General features: G+C 43.2%; 1 protein-coding gene across 1 annotated transcript in view; it reads right to left on the bottom strand.

Moving 5' to 3' along the window:
- The window catches only part of LOC146183323 (frequenin-1-like), a 398,108-nt gene that overhangs the window by 77,078 nt on the left and 301,263 nt on the right, over window positions 1-19,767 (bottom strand). The window contains exon 3 of the mRNA XM_084608709.1: window positions 450-498. Coding sequence (XP_084464835.1) covers window positions 450-498 — 49 coding nt within the window. The remainder of the gene's footprint in view (window positions 1-449; window positions 499-19,767) is intronic.

Here is a 19,767-nt window from a genome sequence, read left to right on the forward strand (position 1 = left end):
GCCTGCCATCTCGGCCATGTCATGTCGCCTCACGGCTCCGCACAACCTGCGACCAGGCAGTAGACGGCCGCATTACCTACCAGCTACCACCTGCTAAAGCCATGCCTGAGATCATTGCCTCAGAACGCCGACGCCGATAGCGCCAATAAAACCAACGCCGAATTTTCTGAACAGGGCCTTTACCGTGCTATCGAGTTAAAATCTAAAAAAAAAAAAAAAAAAAAAAAAAATAAGCGAGATCTGCGAGATCGAAGGGTTTGACGATCTTCGGGAATTTTATGGCTGCATTGAAGGGCCAGTTAGGCAGCTGTGAGATGGTGGTGGACCACTCTGACTAACGCATCGGCGCAATGGTAGTGCAACGGGACGGGTTAATCGACGACGGCAAGTTAGGAGGTGTTGCGTATCGGACAAAAATTTGATAATTGGACAAAACTTCAACCACTCACCGATTTGGTCATGAAGCCACTCGGGCAGTCCTTTAAGAATTCCTGGTGCCTGGAAAGAGAAACGATTGCGAAAAATAAACATTTTTGTCACTGTCCTCAAGAAGGCAGTATTCTATTTTTCTCATAGCAACAACCTCCCTTGAACTTTTTTCCGGACACTAAGTTGGGAACAACGTAAAGTGAGGTTGACGGGCAAACGGCGAAACTTACAGTGAATCCCAAAAAGTCCAGCAAAGGAAGGTGTTAGAAAGGAGGGCACATCATCAGTGAATGTGAACTGTGTATAATTTCAGGATTTTTTCTCCAGTAAGTGCCTCATGAGCGAAAAAGGTGGATAGAGTTTAAATATTTGAAGACAAGCTAAAAATGAACTCTCCATACGAGAATATGCGAAGACGTAGTCCTCTCTTTAGCATTATTAGCTGGTGGTTTTTCTTTTTCACATCTTACAGGCGCGCGACAAGCTTGCTTATGCAATGCGTCATATAAATACCCTTCGCTGCGCCACAGCCGTGTAACAAGAAACCTATGCTTCTGCTGAACACAACACTAGTTGCAAGCGAATAATTTGGCTAAGACGAGCAAGTATTTTTGCACTTGCGGTAAGGAAAAAAAAAAAAGAGCGCACGGCTGCAAGCATTTAGCGACAAAGAGCCGGAGAAGGCAGTGGACACAACGGGCTGGTATGTGGGGCAAGAGAACACGTTCAACGTTTCTCTGCTATGCGCTAAACATTGAAAAATAAAAAGAATATTAAAATGATGCTTAAGCTTGGCCTGCAGAGAAAATGCAATAGCATCTTTATGTCCGGCTTTTCAATCCGCGAATTTTTGGCAATGTGAGATTGGCAGACTTGACAAAGTATTAAACGCCTTATGTTGGTTTGGTCAGTTCGAAATCCTATCGCAGACTGGCTTCGAACTTGTCTAGCAGATGGATGCGAAATGGGTAGCGAAACAAATTAGAGGGACACAAACTCCGCCGTTAAGGGTATGACTCGACAGCAAACGCTCGGGAACGATGTTTTTCACCTCACATTGGCTTAATATTTTTTTCTCTTCTAGCTTGGCGGGCGCGATGACGTTACCGGCAAGCTCGGACGCCGCTTCTTGAAACTTGATGCGTTCCGTGCGCATTCAGCCGAACGACGTGTTTGCGTTCGATGCAAGGGACTCCACCGATAATGGTATGGCGCAATAGCATTTCACACACGTGGACAATGTTTTTTTTTTCTTTCACATTTTATGGTTTAATTTTTTTTCGTTTTTTTTTTTTACACCAACATTTGGGCTGGCTTTCCATTCTGAGTATTTTGACACCTTTGAACCCTTTTTTTTTTTCAAATGTGTTCATTTTTTTTTTTCATTTTTTATTTCATCTATTAATCAATTAATTACAATAATTTCAATAACTCGCCAGCGCCTATCACATAGAAATCAATCATCAATCATTAGAACCAAAATTACCATGATACGACTTTTTTTTACGCAGCCCGCACGATTATTTCCGTCACGTGGTGCCGACAACTACAAATACTACGTTACTACTACTTACTAAACGCTGACTCCGAATATGGTACGACATCATCCCCAAGGCTGCACAAAGAACGATTGCATCAAAATTCTGATACAAAATCACGTGCGTTCTTTTTTTTTTTTTCAACACGTTTTTCTGGCACATTTCTCAATTCTCGCTGACAAAAACAGCAACGCCCTTTCGAACGAACGAGTTGCATAACACTATTACCTAAAAATGCTATATCGTGCTCAGTGCACATGGTTTCACGTATGAAGTGAAAGAGAGAGAGAGAGGGGCAGCTATTACGCTTCAGTAACGTGCTTTTACGCTTCAGTACGTGGTTTATTTGCCGACTGGTGCTCAACACAGCATCATTATTTCGCGGGAATAGAAAGGTTATGTCTGTCCTGTAAATATCTCCGCGTTCTGCTTCAGGTGCGCAAGTCATTTGCGCGTTACTCAAGGCCGGTCTTTGATCATTATGCTTGCTCCTTTGTTCCACATTGTCTTTCAATTTTTGGTCAAGACCAGGCCTATAAAACAACTACGATAATAAAACTTTATTATGTACGACGGGTCTCGTACTACGCTACAAACCACATAGAGTGTTTTCATCAAAATTTGGGAATAATGCATGGTCATGCAGTTCCTGGCCTATAAGGCGCGATTACCATTTGAGATTTGTTTGTGCAGCGCATTGCTATGTGAGGAGCGGCAGAGCGAAGGTAAAAAAATCCGATTCTTAATACCACAGAACAAAGCAAACAAGAATTGAAGATGAGCGGAATTCTCAGTCCACTAGCCAACACATGGTCTTACTGATTGGCTTCCGATTGAGAAAGGAGTGAGACAAGGCTGCATACTGTCGCCCTGCCTATTTAACCTATATGCTGAGTGTATTACGAGGAAGGCCGGTCTGGACGAGTCTTCAGCTGGAGTGAAGATTGGTGGAAAACGTATCAACAACCTTAGATATGCGGATGATACCACTTTAATGGCAGAAAGTGAAGTGGAACGCAAGAGACTTCTGATGCGCGTACAAGAAGAGAGTGAGAAGTTTGGGCTTAAACTGAACATTAAAAAGACAAAGATCATGGCGTCTTGCCCTATCAAGTTCTGGAGCATCAATGGACAAGAAGTGGAAGCTGTGACATATTTTCTCTTCTTGGGCTCCAAGATTACCTCGGAAGGAGACTGCAGGCATGAAATTAGGAGACGCCTGCTTCTGGGAAAGAGAGCAATGGTTAGCCTTGACCGCCTAGTAAAGAGCAGAGACATTAGTCTGCCAACCAAGATCCGTATAACTCGTGTTATGGTCTTTCCAGTTGTGATGTATGGATGCGAGAGTTGGACTGTGAAAAAGGCTGACCGCCGAAGAATTGACGCGTTTGAATTGTGGTGTTGGCGAAGACTCTTGAGAGTTCTTTGGACTGCCAGAAGATCAAATCAGTCGATATTGTCGACCATAAACCCTGACTGCTCATTGGAGGGTCAAATTCTAAAGTTAAAGCTCAGCTACTTTGGTCATCTGATGAGAAGAGAGGAGTCGCTGGAGAAAGATTTAATGTTGGGAAAGGTTGAGGGTCGCCGGAGGAGGGGTAGGCAGCGAACGCGATGGTTAGATGGCATCCTCGAGGCACTGCAGACAAAGTTATGTGATGTTAGGAAGATAGGGAGAGACCGGAAAGCGTGGCGTGACATGGTCCATAGGGTCACGAAGAGTCGGACACGACTGAACGACTGAACTGGAACTGTACTAAGATGTCTCTGCTAAACCCATATTGGCCAAAAAAATATTTCTGTCTTGTCTATGAACTGCTTGTCCAATTTATCAGACATGTTACAATTTCATTTAATTCAGTGATGTAAATTTATTTTAACATATAGGGTACTAGAATAATTTTTTAACTTCGCACAATTACTTAACACTAGCGTGGCTCCGGCACATGATTTCACACACTGTAATATGATTTTAAGAGTATTAGCTCTTACTTCTCACATTTGCCGGTTTCTCGTTCATTTCTCCTTCGCTCTGAGATTCAAGATGGCGGCCAAGTAACGTGACCATAGCTACAGTACTGCAAATCATTTTTTAGCCACCACTTGTCAGCCCATACAATGATGTCCACCACCTGGTCTACCATGTGTGATGTCATGATTACCTAAAGCCACGTGATCGAGGCCTTCCCACCACAACTGCATTTCCTACGATACTGTCGACCGGCCTCATATACGTCACCTGGGGATGGATGTATGTCGCCACTTACAATCACCATTGGCGGCAAAACTGTGGCCCATCCGTTTGAAGTACAGAATCTGGAGCGATGTCAAACGAATCGGCACCATATGGAACACAAAATCTGTTTTCGAGCTTTGCGCGAGGAATTTGTACAGATGGCATGTGGTCCTCGAAACAGTGATGAGGTGCGACCTGAAGGGGGGGGGGGGGGGGGGGGGAGGGGCCATGGAGGACGAGCTTGTGGCCGTAGAGAGATCCGGGTGGCACCAAACGAATTGTTGTATCGCGATCTACACTTTGGTGCATGAATTGAGGACCTAGGATAAAGTTCTGTAAAATTGGAGACAACGGTCTTAATCGTACGCCTGCGGCGGTCGAGGATTCTAGGTCCTTCTTTTTCTAATTCGGCCGCAGAGTTTATAGAAACAATGCTTTGCATTATAGACCTTGAAATCCCGCTTTCCGCAAAGAACTTTCCATGAAATGTGGTGGTGGTTTCGTTGGTTTGTGGGGTTTAACGCCCCAAAGCGACTAAGGCTATGAGAGACGCCGTAGTGGAGGACTCCGGAAATTTCGACCACCAGGGGTTCTTTAACGTGCACTGACATCGCACAGCACACGGACGCCACTCCGTTTCGCCTCCACCGAAACGCAGCCGCCGAGGTCGGGTTCGAACCCGGGTACTCCGGCACAGTAGTCGGGCGTCTTACCACAGCACCACCCCGGAGGGGCTTTCAATGAAATGATGCTGATGGTTATTTATTAGGGAACTTACTTTCTGCCCGAGTGGTTTTCATGCTTAAAGAGCGCTGTTTCTTTGCTACCCTTTCAATTACGTTCTTTTCTGTGATGTCAGCGCAGCACGCTCACCAGGCAAATGCCTTCTTATATTCTGTGCATAAAGCCCCTTCCTCTACATAATTGCGTGTGATGAACATTTATGGCCAATTCATGCAATATGCAGATTAATCCACTGCAGGATTAATTGACTGTTGTTACAAGTGTTGATTCCATGCATGCCCCAACCACAAGCCATGCACCAGTTAGCCCAACAAGAGATTCTTCTCAATAGCATAAAGTAAGCTATACCTAAATATAAACTCTGTAACTCTTTCTGTTACGCTACTAGCAAGCAGTCACGTGTTAGCAGCGATGACGTATTGTGTGAGGCGTACAACCTTTGCACGCTGACAGCGTCTCTGCGCAAGCATTTGGCGATGAATTCTTTTACTATGCAATCGCCATATTTTCCATGTGAAATCCAGCGGATATAAGTAATTAATACGCCACAGTTTGCCACAAACATACTTAGAGATACATTATGCGCGCGGAAAGTCAGCCAGGTACGTGGAATCAATAACAAAAGAAAATAAACGAGGCCACGACAAGTGCGTGAGAGCGGAAGGAAGATGGCGCGCGAGAGTGGCCGCAAAAAACATTTTAAACTAAACAGAGAACAACGTAAAGAAAGTAATCGTGAGTGTTACAAGTATAAAATGTACCTTTCGTACGCTGTCTGTTCAATACATTTTGGTAAACACTTGAATCTGACTGCGTTATCGGGTTCCACTCGTTCGCAGCCCGCATTCTAAGTATCTCCAGATTTTCAGCTTGACACAACAATCCTTCGGAAGCGTACGTACTCGTCTCGCAACTCGAACGTCTCAGGTTCGAGTCTCAGTACATCAGCACAACGTAACACCGTTTTTCCAAGCACAATTACTTTTCTTTTGTTACAGAAACATCCATGCGAAATTTGGCGCAAATTCGAATGTTTCCGACCTGTTCGTCAAGAGGTATGTTTCTGATAAGATAGCTGTTCCTTAGTGGTGTCGACAGACGGACCAATGAATGTCAAAATGAAAATGTTCAATGCATTTGCGCATTGCTCCCATGTGAGAAAGAAAGGCAATCGTAAAGTTATTTCAGACATTGCAAAGCTATAAGCACTGCGTTTGCGTAGGTTGTTGGCTCCGATACCCCTCAGGGCTATATTATGAGCCAAATATTTTTTCGGCTCGGCATCATCGGACAGAAAATTAAAAAAAAAAATTCCTTCGTAACCTTCAGCTTGAGGCTTGCACATGTACAGTCTTGTTTAAAGGTCCTAATGCCAAAGGCAGCAGTCATGGCACCATTAAGGACTGAAGAGACGTGAAATGCTATGCGATAGTGTTTAGCTGTGAAAAAAAACTATTTCTTCGCATTTGAAAAGCCCTCCGGTCTTCAACGATGCCGTCACAGTTTCATTTTGCGGCTGGGGCGAAGACCCTTTGGCTTCAGGACTTTTGACGAAGACTGTACATACGTTATAGGTGTTTCCTAGGCGATGTTCTCTTGAATTCGGCAAGAGTGTGAGTGAATTATTCTTCGGCCTAGAAGCCATGCAGCGCCTTTTTTTTTTATGTCGCTCACAGAAACTAGTCTTGTTAGGGGGAGGTAGATTTACTGAGGTTTAAGGAAAATTGTGGCTTTCTTCCCTTCGAGACTTATCTGGCCGGGTAATAAATGTGCACCGTGGATATTAATTAAGGAAAGCGGCTTTAAGCATTAAGGTTTGTTTTATTTTTGCTTTCGTTTCTTTTGGCCATATGACCTACATCGTGTTTTCCGAGGGCCTATTTCCTGCCTCGGAATTTGAAGCGCTTACAAAAGAGCCTTATTTGCACTGCAATGCCTTCGACGAGATTGGCGTAATCAAGCCTTTACAATAGTCAAACTTTTCACAATGACCTTCTAGGTTCCCGAGTTTTTTGGCGTCACGTTACATTCATACACCATGATAAATAACGAGGTTGGTTGCACTGAGGCTTCAGCGATATTAAAATTAAAAGAGCAAAAACGTCTTCATTTAATGTGGCTCTTTCAGAGCGCGTCATTACAGCCAGGTGTGGAGAAGGAATCTCACTGGAAGCGTCGGCACTGTTGCTTGCTTATTTGCAGGAGCTGTTTTTTTCTTACCCTCATAGGCCCCCTGTGCGTAGCAATTTAACGGAGGCAGGCGTTAGTGTGTGCCCATAATATAAAATGAAGCTTCCCATTTGTAAGAAAACGCTTACAGAAGGTATGCTTGTGTAATATGCGGCGAAACATCCCCTTTCCAGTTTTCATGTCCTCGTGTAATGTATGGGTAAAGAAGTGGGTGGTTTGTTAATACTGACCAATGTGAAAACAGCGCGAACCAGGCTACGCGACAGTAATCGATAGTTTTTAATGGGAGCAAATATATAAAGAGTCAGTTATGACAGCCAAAGTCACAGGCGTATTTATAATGGCGGATACAGCCAAGGTCACTCTTCAGGCCTGTGTTCATATAAAGCAGCATCGTTCTGTGACAAAGTTACAAATGGTATTGCCACAGACGTGTCGCAATAAATGTACAGTATTCAACAAAAAGAAATGATATATCGAAACCTTTCACAGAAGTTCAATATATTCTAGATATGTACTGGCAATCTGCAATTTCTTGTATTTAGGTGCAATAATTCCCTTTCATTTTTTCAGGAGTAGTTTGGGGCGTAGTTGTGTCCTTGTAGTTCGTTTTTTAATCTTTCTCTTTACTTGAGCGTTTCCAATTGCATACATTTTCCGTTTGTTCTAATTTCTTTCTAGCATAGTTTCACTTTCGACTGGTGTGATCTACGGCTTGTACGGCTGTGCTTGTACGTATACATATTTTTATTAGCAACGGCGGGACGTAAGTTACCACGATTGCGCAAATGACAATTATCCGCGGCGGCCACAATTCTACGATGAAACGCGACCAACTTTCAGTGTTTTCAGAGTAACGCGGTCGGAGAAGTCGCAAGCTTTGATGGTAATATGACTCAGAGGAAGTTTATATTTTCTATTTGTACTGGGATAGGACAGATCGATAAAGTAAGTTGTCGAGAAAAACACTGTACATGCGTTCCGGGAAAACTCATAACTACGATTTTTCGACATATGCAGATTTTTCTCTCGTAGCAAGATCTAAGTTGGCCATATAGACTAAATCGTCAGGTGTAATGTTTTAAGGAAAGCGACTGATGTGCATCTCAGAACCTTTAATCCAGGAAAAAATTGGATTTCCAGGAAATTAAAGGGAGATGAACACGTGGCCTGGATAGGTGATGTGTGGAAAATAGTGATGCTGCTAGAGGAATCGAAGTTCTTGCGTGCTGATATGATAAGATTTATTGTATTCTGGGGAGGGGGGGGGGGGTGCTCCAAACACAATTACAGCGTTGTAGTCACTTTCCCACGTGTAACCATTGATTCGGGAACTTTACGGCGCGGGACTGGTTCTCCTTTCGTGGAGTCGGCCTTCTTCGCGAAGTTCAAGGTGTATTGAGCAAAAAGGTTTATCAGAAAAAAAAAAATGGTTAGAAATATATGGTTTCATAGGGATGCAAGAATCTAGGCTTTTGGTAGAAGTGCAAACAGAACGGTGACACCAAGCCCTCTTCTATGCTTGTGATAAGGTGACCAAGCCAGTCTGCTGAAATTATTCGAATTAAATATGTGTGCATAAGCTTCAACCGTCGTCTGAGGGTAAAAAAGCGAGAAGAGCCGGAGCAAGCTATGACCAGCTGCTCTAAGAGAGTCGGAACAAAGTTCGCGGTCATTGAGAGGTTTCGACTACATTCCTCGCTTTTTCAAGCAAGATCGGCAAAAAACACAAAACGCTTATCCGCTAAGTACGGATGGCGCTAAATTACTAAGAAAAATATATTTTAATTAGTCCCCCATTTAGTAATGAAAACCCATATTATTGCTGATACTTTCACACAGTGCAGAAAGCAGTTCGAGAATAAATATACTGTGTGAACAAAATATATTTTAATATGGTGATAAATGTGGCTGCGTATTACGTAAAAACTGAGGCACTGTCTTCCTACCAGGCTCAGGCTCATGCTCAAGTTTTATTGCAGTAAAAAACTTCTAGCCGCATAACTGAAATATATTCTTTTTTCAGTACTGGTAGATGCTGCAATATACCAGAAGGTTTCCGTACATTCGCTGGTTGCCTTTAAGCACGACGGCCTTATTCAAATTACAGTTACGATCACAATATTTCGAGCGCAAATTTGGTTCAGTTCGAGCGGTCCCGTTTCATCAATTGAGACGCTCACTCCAGCAAGTAATCACGTAAGCAAGTAAGTCTTGGTAGAGTTACCTTTGTCATTGTATGACTGAGTTTATGCATGCCCATGCTTATTCCGCAGCTCTCTGCGGTTGTTTGGGTGCTTCCCAGGGCTTTGAACAAGCCTGCTTATAAAAGCCACGCACTCACAACCAATCCGCTTCTGAGCAGTAAGAACAAGAGAAAAATTTAGCATCCCCGCGACCCCTTGAAAATGATGCGCAAACGCCTTGAAGGCGTGGCCTGAAAACCAACTTCTTCAGCGTAGACCTCGTCTGGACCCATAGCTTGCCTCCTCTTTAAAACCTCCCTGGAACACCTTCCGACTAACGCTGTACACTTGTTTCACGGAACCCAAGGGCTGTAAATTTTACCAGGAAAGCCCAAAGGCCGCCTTCACACCATGCAAATACGGCGTCCGTTAAGTTTACGTGACGCAAATAATTACCAGGCTTCATTTTGAAATCGCTCGGTGGTACGAATTTTTGCTCAGAAGGAGCTTCTCTAATTTTAGGCATTACTCCAAAAATACTACTTTCAGGGAGCCCAAAATCCGCAAAAACTTAATCTGGCGCATACTAAAAAACGAAGATATGAAAGATAGGAGCTTAGCCTGTGTCCTGCCTAGCTTTTATAGACTTTACTTCTTTGAAGCGTTTTTTTCTTTATCCAAGGTAATGAATGATATACCGACACACAGCAATGAGGATGGATTCCACATAAGCCTTAGTGACCCTATCGACGTCTGCGAGGAATATGTGAGTAATTGTAGAATCACAAACATCATAAATCTTACGCTGGGCTTATAGACGTAATGCCTATTCATTCAAATCACTAACGGTCACACCAGACAACAATACCAGAAAGCTCGCAACTGATATGATACACGCATAATGTAAATCCATACAAGTTCATACATTCCAGCACCCAGTTTACAAAACTTGGCCTCGAAAGCGAGTAAGACAAGTGATTTGCTCCGATGAAGGCCGCAGAGTACTTCTCGGGAATATGGTACGCTGGAAAATAAGAAAACGGTGCCTTCGAATTAGACCTTGGAACCAGCAGTAAAGGGTCCTCAGTGTTCAGTAGGTTCAGGTTCATTTTAAGAATCGAAAGTGTTGGCACATGCTACAGTTAAAGAGTACGTATCGGGCGGGATTGAATACCTGTTTTGCATCTCCGTTGTCACAAGCCACATCAAATGCCCTTATTTTCCGCTTATCATAGCCACAGCTGCATTAAGCATGCTTTCGTCCCTTTTGCGTCTGTTCTTGTTGGCGGTACAACGTAAAGCGAGAGCCGACACTCAGGGATGGATCAATAATTTTGAGGCCGAGAGAACTGTACATTCCCCCCCCCCCCCCCAAAAAAAAAAAACAACAACAAACAAACAAACAAAAAACAACAACAACAAAAAAAAACGTTACTTTATTTCTCCTCAAAGACAGCCCAGAAAAGAGGCTTAACGAATATTCTCAACCTTAAAGGCAGTAGGAGTGCAGTGAGGAGAAACAAGTAGTCAGCGCACTGAAGCAAGCCTCAATTCAGAAGTTGGAGGAGATGAATGCTTAGCTGTATATTCTCTGTGCGTAGTTCCCGAAAACGGAGTTCAGTGACATGTTACAAGCGAAGGAGGTTTTAACAGATCGCTCCAAAGAAACTATACTAGCAGTTCAATGTACTGTGGACGTTATTCCGTGCTTTTTCACTGCAAGAACGTTCTAGCGCTAAGAGTGCAAGGTAAATGAGTCATAAAATTGCTGCTTCACGTCCAATGAATTTCGGTCATTTCTTGAGCACGAAATAACAACAAGAAGTAGCTTCGCAAGAAAGGCAGCACAATTATCATGGGCACATAAAAAGTGTAGACTCGGGGACTCTGTTCTTAGCGAGAAACGACAATTAGGGTTAATTTCCGAGGATGTATATTAACGTCTTACTTTTCAGGCTTGCTGTAATGTTGCGCAGTAAATAATGGAAGCTCAGGGAGGAATATGGAGCTCTCGTGTTCTTTGTTTAAAAAAAAAAAAAGCACAATAAAATGTTGCACGAATGCTGCCAGTATTCTATCCCCTTGGGCATAGTCTGCCTTTCCTCACTCGATAAGTTGGAAGAGCTGATTTCTTTGTCATATCTATATGACCAGCTAATTTAAAACAGCGGGAATTCTTTTTATGGACCGGAGCAAAACTTAATCAACTGCACTAAAAGGGCTTGTGTTTTGACAATAAAGCGATTCCTTCTATACGACTTGTTACGAAAGCCACGCCTCCTTGTCTTCTGGCCCGCGCCATGCGATTTTTTCAGATTAGAAGAGATCCTGTGGCTCAGAGAATCGGTCGCATGGCGGATTGTCCTATGAATGTCGTGCGCGTTGTGGGCAGTTTGAGGAAAGCCTGAGGCCGTTGTGGCGCACGCTACTTTGGCGCCAATGCACTTAAATAAGACCACTCTGCAGAATCAAGTAGAATGGACACTTTTGAGCAAATCCGCCTGTAGAGCAGAAGATTGCAACCATTAGGCGCGTATGAATGTAGATCAAGATTGCACATCCATCTGCAATAACTTATTTACATGCAAGGGGCCTTTGCCCTACAGCAAACGTGTTTGGTGAAAAGGGATACGATACGCTCATTAGTGATCTCAGTTAAAAAGCCAGGTTCTTGAAGAGTTTCACATGAAAAAAATTGCGCAAAAGCGTTAAACATATTATCTATTTCGTCGCACCAGGTTTGCATTTAACACCAATAATTGGGCGCATCAATACTTATTTGTTTTCTCCAGCCTCGTGTGCTTGGTTTGATAGTTGCTTCAAATTTGTCCTTAACTTGTGCTGCTAATTGTTCGGATCCTTCGTTTTCAGGGTTTTGATATTTTTTCATGTTCGCCTTCACGGCTCACGCTGGTCTTTAAGTTCAAACTTTTATGCTTTTTTCGCTTCTGCCTGTGCCCCTATCTGTTGTAGTCCATGCGGCCATTTCGGTACTTCAAAAACGAGCGTTTGTGGGTTTTGTCACTTAACAAGATGTTTTTGGGTTCATTTTTGGCACTTTATGCTCATTTGCTTCGTTCTGCTTCTCCTTAGTGCTACTTCTCGGCATTTCGTTTAGCCATGGCATGTATATCTTTGCTGCATAAGGTTTAAATTTTTTCTTACAGTCATGCTCTCCGCAAGCTGGATATCATATATGATAAGTGTATGGTGGTTGCTAAGCTCTGTATAATGTACCTCGTTTTGAATTACGTCATAAAAGAAGTCAGAATTCTGCGCAGTGGCCCGCTTCTTTTCGTTGGTGCCTGTGCCCTTTGGCGGCATTGAGTCGCGCTGTGGCCGAGGAGCGCCGTCTTGGCATTACTTAGCCATGGCGTAGTGAGTCGAAGTGGTTGTACCGTCGAGGCTTACATCGTCCTAGTGCGTGGCTTCGTCATTAGTGAGGGATATTCGCCGTGGCCACTCCAAGCTAATTATTGCTCGAAGTTTTCCTTGCGGCGGCAGGAATACATTCCACGCAGGGCTCAGAAGTGATGATGATTCGGACGGACGTATTGACACGTATGCGATTGCCCGATATAGCTTTTTGTTTGCTTACTTTTCACGGTTGTAGGCGAAGCGCAGTCACGTGGTATCGATTGCGAATTGACCCACGCGCCTATAGCGGGCAGCGGCAGATTACTTGGCAAGTCCCAGTACAATGAAAGCTAACGTCTAACGTTCTTGGGGCGGCTGATGGTTAGCGGGTGGCATGCGATCGTAGTGCCATCTGGTATTAGTTTCTGATGAAGTGGTGCAAATGGTACGGGCAAAAACACGCATATGGAAGGACGGGCCATGTTTCTGAACTGATTACGTTCAGCTAACAAATGACATGTATTCTTTCTTTCTTTCTTTCTTTCTTTCTTTCTTTCTTTCTTTCTTTCTTTCTTTCTTTCTTTCTTTCTTTCTTTCTTTCTTTCTTTCTTTCTTTCTTCTTTCCTTCTTTCCTTCTTTCCTTCTTTCTTTCTTTCTTTCTTTCTTTCTTTCTTTCTTTCTTTCTTTCTTTCTTTCTTTCTTTCTTTCTTTCTTTCTTTCTTTCTTTCTTTCCTTCTTTCTTTCTTTCTTTCTTTCTTCTTTCTTTCTTTCTTTCTTTCTTTCTTTCTTTCTTTCTTTCTTTCTCTCTTTCTTTCTCTCTTTCTTTCTTTCTTTCTCTCTTTCTCTCTTTCTTTCTTTCTTTCTTTCTTTCTTTCTTTCTTTCTTTCTTTCTTTCTTTCTTTCTCTTTCTTTCTTTCTTTCCTTCTTTCTTTCTCTCTTTCTTTCTTTCTTTCCTTCTCTCTTTCTTCTTCTTTCTTTCCTTTCTTTCTTTCTTTCTTTCTTTCTTTCTTTCTTTCTTTCTTTCTTTCTTTCTTTCTTTCTTTCTTTCTTTCTTTCCAAAGTAGACATGGCATTGCATCAGACACTCAAGGATGCTTATCTAGAGGCTAGTCGTGGATCCCAAAATGGATACCAGTATGTCTGCTGACTACTCAGAGAGAAAGCACAATACATATTTACCAGTGCGGAATGAAACAACTACAATACAAAACAACATGATACAAACTAAAAATCTATTACATGACAAAAATAACGAAACGAGGGGGAAAAAAGGTGATTTCATATTCAGAATACTATGCGAAAGGTAGAGTATGCAAATAGCCACTTTATTGAGACACTTTTGTATAGAGGGAAAATTTCTTTAGGGCTCTAAATGCATTAGGTGAGGATTTAACACCACAAAAACGCAGACATCTATGGCCCTAATGATTGTTAGATGTTGGAAGTAAATACTTTCCATATGCGGCTGAACGAGAACTGGACGGAGGGGGACTTGAATGAAACCTAAAGGAAAGATGATAAGGTTGCGAACCACACGGTTTACAAAAATTGCTAAGCGATAGTCTCTTAGGTTAGCTAGTGGCATGATATTATTTTGTTTAAATAAAGGCCGCGATGGAGTTCTAGGTGCAGCGAAGTTGACCATTCTAAGAGCCCTTTTTTGCAGCCTTACCAGAGGATCAATATAAGATGGGTATTTAAGGCCCCAGGCCTCGATACTGTATGCAAGCCGTGATTGAAACAGACTGAAATATAATGTTTTTAGAGCATTACTCTGAAAATATTTAGATGCTTTTGCTAATGTATATCAAGAATATGACAACGTTTTACACAGGGCATCAATGTGATGATGCCAATTAAAATCTTTATCCGTGATCACTCCTAAGTATGATATTGTGTCAACCTGCTGTAACTCATCTTCTCCAATATGCAAGCTGCAGGGTGATATGCACGCGGGCTTATGCGGTGATTTGAAAGTAATATATTTTGTTTTTTCGGTGTTCAGCGACAGACAGTTAGATTGGAACCAGGTTTTAATGCAGTGAAGCTCCTTATTAAGCACGATTGCTGCATCTTCTATCGATTTGGCGGTAACTACCATTCGTAATTATATACAACACTAAACCTATAGAACAGTATTGACAGCCACAAAAGATAATACATAGGAAAGCGCTGTAAACCTAGGATACACAACTATTAACCCAACGCCATGGTACTTAAGCCCTAAGTACTTTACTCTGGGCGAGTTGGTTCATGTTAGCAAAAGAAATAAACTTGCGCAATAGATAAAAGAAGAAAGAGGCGACAGGGCTGTCCTGTCACCACGTCTCTTTCTTCTTCTACCTAATGCGCAAGTTTATTCCTTTTGCTCCTTCCTTCTCCTCTCCTTGGGGCAAGCGTCAAGGAATATGCCTTAAAAGGAGTGTGCGAGTTTATTCATGATCACATAATTTCAACAGGTAGATTCCTATGCTAGGTAGGATTTCATCACCTTTTCTTTTCCTTTTTATTTTTCCAAATTCTAGTTAAACACCCATATTTATCTGAATACTCCAGTCCTTGAACATAAATATTTACAATCTACAATGCACCCTAGCCCATCCCCCGCCGTAGGTATGTGCCAATTTGTCTGAGGTCATCATCATCATTATCATCATCCTTTTGCTACTTAGGCACATGTGCTGCTGCCATCAGCAGTATAAGTGAGAAATGGAACAAGCTTGCATTCAAGACAAAATAAAATGGGTGCAAATAGGTCAGCCTATAAAAATATTGGCTGAACTCGCCAGAGGCGTACTTAAACAGGCGGGCTGAGCCGGCAACTGGGTGGCGGCGTTAACGGTGGCTGCTTCTAATGCAAACGCTGCTCCCTCTCACTCCACCACGGAACTCCCATCAGGTATTTCGCCGAAGACGCAGTTGTGAAAGCACCATTCTCGCGGGCGGAGCCGCTCTCGTCTCCCGCCGAACCTATAGGTGTTGCTACGGCACCAATCAGCATCAATGGCTTAGCGATGAAAGCAACTTGATCCTGAATATACCCACCTCAGTGAGGTGCCCCAATAGTTCCGCGTCTCTCCTTTCAGGGTGGTGAGACGTCGGGCGGCGCCGCCATCTTCGTACATCCTTCGTACATCCGCCACATAGACTCGCCGTCGCGTACAGTTGTGCGCGGCTGGAACTGTTGGCACCGCTTTCCTTCATGTTTTAAACATTGTTTTAAAGAGAGTTAATGGTTGGGCTAGTTCGTGTTCTGACATCACGATTATATTAGCACAAAACGACTGGACGACAGAAAGACAGGAGGAACACGGGAGCTACTGACAACTGATTTATTGAAACAGAGCGAACCATATAAATTTACAACAGGCCTGCGCCAGCGCAACCTAGCAAGGAACTGGAAAAGGCACTTACAATCAGAGCAGACGCGACGGGAAGTTCATTTCGGCATTATACCAAGCGATTGAAGTTTCAATTACATAACTGAAGGAGAAGGTTTCCCGAGCAGGTTTCTGAAACCTTGGAAAACCTTGGAAGCATACCTTATCAGGAAAGTGGGTCAGAATTGTGTAAGTGAAACTTCAATCGTTTTGTATAATGCCGAGATGAACTTCCTATCGCGTCTGCTCTGATTGTAGGCGGCTTTTCAAATAAGTTCCTTGCTAGGTTGCACCTGTGCACGCCTGTTGTGTGTATATATATATATATATATATATATATGCCTCGCTCTGTTTTAATGAATCAGTTGTCAGTAGCGCACGTGTTCCTCCTGTCTTTCTGTCGTCCTGTCGTTTTGCGCTGATATTTTAGGGATGTATGGCCATTTAGGGCCAGCTTACAGAGAACGGGCGGCGCGGGCTGTGTAAACTCTCACCATCCTGAACGGTGGCGCTGCTATCGAAGTACCCTACTCGTCGACGGGTCTCGCGAGCGCCACACCCGGCCGTGCTCTGTATCACCTGCACCACTGCAGGAAGGCAGCTACAGCGAAATCCACTCGCACTAGGTTTTCAGTTTGTATTTTGTTTCGCCTGCCGCCTGTGGAGACCATCTTGGCTCAGCTCCCTCTTGCCAAGCACTTTCGCTTCCTAGTTGAACTTACTCGCCTGGCTGATGAAGGGGTCAAGACGAAATGCTATGGGCGGGAAGGCCCAAGGGAAATAAACATCTAGCGGCGCTCTTGGTAGCGATAAAATCCCCGGGGAGCCCTTTCTGGGAGATCTGTTAATGTGGGGCAACTGTCGGATATTGTAAGGTTTCTGCTACGCAAATGCTGCCGGGAGTTGCCCAAGCCTCCGATGCGTAGCAAAAATCCGAGTTGGCAGCTCCTCTCAACTTTCTGATATGATGTGGTAGCGTTAGGTGGCACAAGCCATAGAAGACCCCGTTCCCGGCCATGCTAGCTGCCAGCTACCATTTGCAAGCGCCATATGTGCGGGATGCTTCGTTCACAACGCCGACACCGTCTCCGGATTTCTGAGTAGCCGAACCTGAAAGCTACTGTGTTAAAATTTGCTTGTAAAGTTTTTGGTGCACTTGCACCAAGCAGTTAAACCTGCCTTAAAAACCGGTAGGGTTTGTTTTGATACTGATCATGCGGTAACTGCGGAATATGCAAAGATATTTTCTCTTAGGATATTGAGAGAAGTGATCTAAGTTCCCGATGCGCAGAAAAATTATGATTCTGAACCTGTTCCAGTGCTCACGACTAATTAAGACCGTCATAGAAAGCCAGCGCGGTGCGTTTTGGAAAATGAATAGCCAGAATAAAACCCATCAAGGGAGGATTTGCGAGTGAATTTTCGTTTATTGCGTAGTTATATATTGAAAATGTGAGAAAATTTCGTTCAGCAATGATTTGCTATGATTTGTTCCAAAATTACCGGCAAGGGACGCAGCGCAGGTCGCGATGGGCGAGAGCGATAAGGGGGAAAGCTGCTGAGGTCGATTTCTTAGATCCGCTTTTCTCTTCTTTCTATCTCTCTGTGGCTGATAGCGTCCCTCCTTTTTCTGCCCATGCTAGCTTCCTTGTCTCTCTTATCGCCACTCTCCTCCGTTTTGTAATAAGTGTTACCCGTTCAGATCGTTGACTTTGGACGGTCTCCACACACATGACGCTCCGAGTTTGCTTCGTTTGCTCCATGAATAAGTGCATAAATTGCTATTAGCGCTTTTACAAGACGAAGGATAGAACAGTAGAGAAGAAAACTTGCGTTCACTTCGCAACAAGAGAACCTTTTTACGGCTCGTGGAAGGTAACCGCCAGTTGTAAGAACGTCTCCTCTCCTGTGCCCTTACCTCCTCACTGTTGCCCATCAAGTGCTACTACTATGCTTAGCCTTCGCACAGCGACCTCCGTCTAGCCGAGTATCCTATCCCCGAGCTGATTAAATGGCAATGCTAACTTAGTGTAATTAGGTGAATTGGAAGTGAGCGATATATGAGCTACTGACTTCTGATTTTTTTCGCGTGATGCAGCGCTTTCATTATACCGATCTATTTTTGCGCAGAAATTAGACACTTTCTTCGTTTCAAACTGGCGTTCCAGAAAAGAATAAGTTAATTCTTACAAAAATTGTCTATTCAGTCTCTGAGATAAATATTCTGTGCAATCTTTCATAGATGCATCGCTTTGGGACGTTACCGCCCTTAAACCACGAATCTAAAGAAATATCGGCGAGTTTCGGCAATGCTGTACGCGTATTGTGAATGATTTGTATCTTGGGAATTTGCATTGGTTCTACGTCACTGTGTCGTCCTCACCCCTGCTCTCTCATGGCTTGTAAGGCAGGTCGAGGATTCTGGAACACCTTTTAATTGTAAGTCCACTGTAAGGTATTGTGTAATATTGTTTACTACATATAGACTGGATGGCCTAACGTTACACTGGTGGCAAAAATTTGGTTTCGAAGTTTTTCATGCACTCGCAGTGAGTTGTTAAAGCTACATTAGGAAAAACCAATTCGCTGCGTTTTTGAAGATAAACATGAGGCAACAATGGAATATTGCAAGATATATTTTGTGAACATAATGATATAATTGGCTAAACTTGGGATTTGCTATAAACATTTCCGTAATGAAGACTGTTATTGAAAATCAATGGGCCCGTTTCGTAAATAGCTACAAAAGAAACTCCATGCCAGCCAGCAGAGGATTTGCGCACAAAATAGATTATTGCGGTGCACCAGCGCAGTATGGATAAGAATTACGCACAGAAACACTTTCCCGGAATTTGTCTGGAATTACTGGTTATGACCCTTTAAACATGTTTTCATCGGTGAACTTCAGATCATCACTGCAGCAAGAAAGAATATACATTAATATTCAATACGTAGCTGACACATTGTTTAAATTAAAAGGGCACCTTACTCAAAAAGAACGTAACAAGCATAACTAAATTTGTTGATGTTATGGGTATTTGTTTATTTACGCATGTTCCTACGGAACCCTTCAGGGCATTATTGTAGGGCAAAGATATTGTGACGTGGTTGTGACAAGGCCGATGACAAATGAAGTCTGTGAGTGCACTGAAGAAACTCTTTATTGGGCTGACTTGAGCCCGCAAAACACCTAAGCGATTCGGCGGCGGCGACAATAGCAAACGTGCTCGCTGGTCGTCGAACAGAAAATGCCCGTTTCACCCGTCAGCGTTCAATTTAAAGGTGGCGAAGAAACACCTAAATAAAACCGCGAACGATGACTAGCAAAACCTAGAATTTTGCAGAAACACAAGCGCGTGGCTGGAATCCTTCGAGATACATCTCGAAGTACCCTCCGCAACAAAGGAAATGATAAAGCGTCGTCTCGCGACAACGATTAAGAAGAAAGAAGTACATAATCGATCCGCGCGCTGCAATTACAGTGATAAGGCCACATACCTGGGACGGCTAAAAAACAACAACCAAGACAGCTTTGAATGATTCGCTACAGTATGAAATAAGATGGAACGTAGAAATGCGGTGCTATGCACAGAATACACACATTATCTGAAAAGAATAAACACTCTAGCAGTGCAATGACGACAACATGATGAACCGTACACAATATAAAAAAAAAGACAAAGAAAGAAACACTGCGGCAATTCAGT

Source organism: Amblyomma maculatum, chromosome 7 (genome assembly GCF_055883805.1).
Source record: "Amblyomma maculatum isolate TAMU_Amacu chromosome 7, ASM5588380v1, whole genome shotgun sequence".
Lineage (NCBI taxonomy): Eukaryota > Metazoa > Arthropoda > Arachnida > Ixodida > Ixodidae > Amblyomma > Amblyomma maculatum.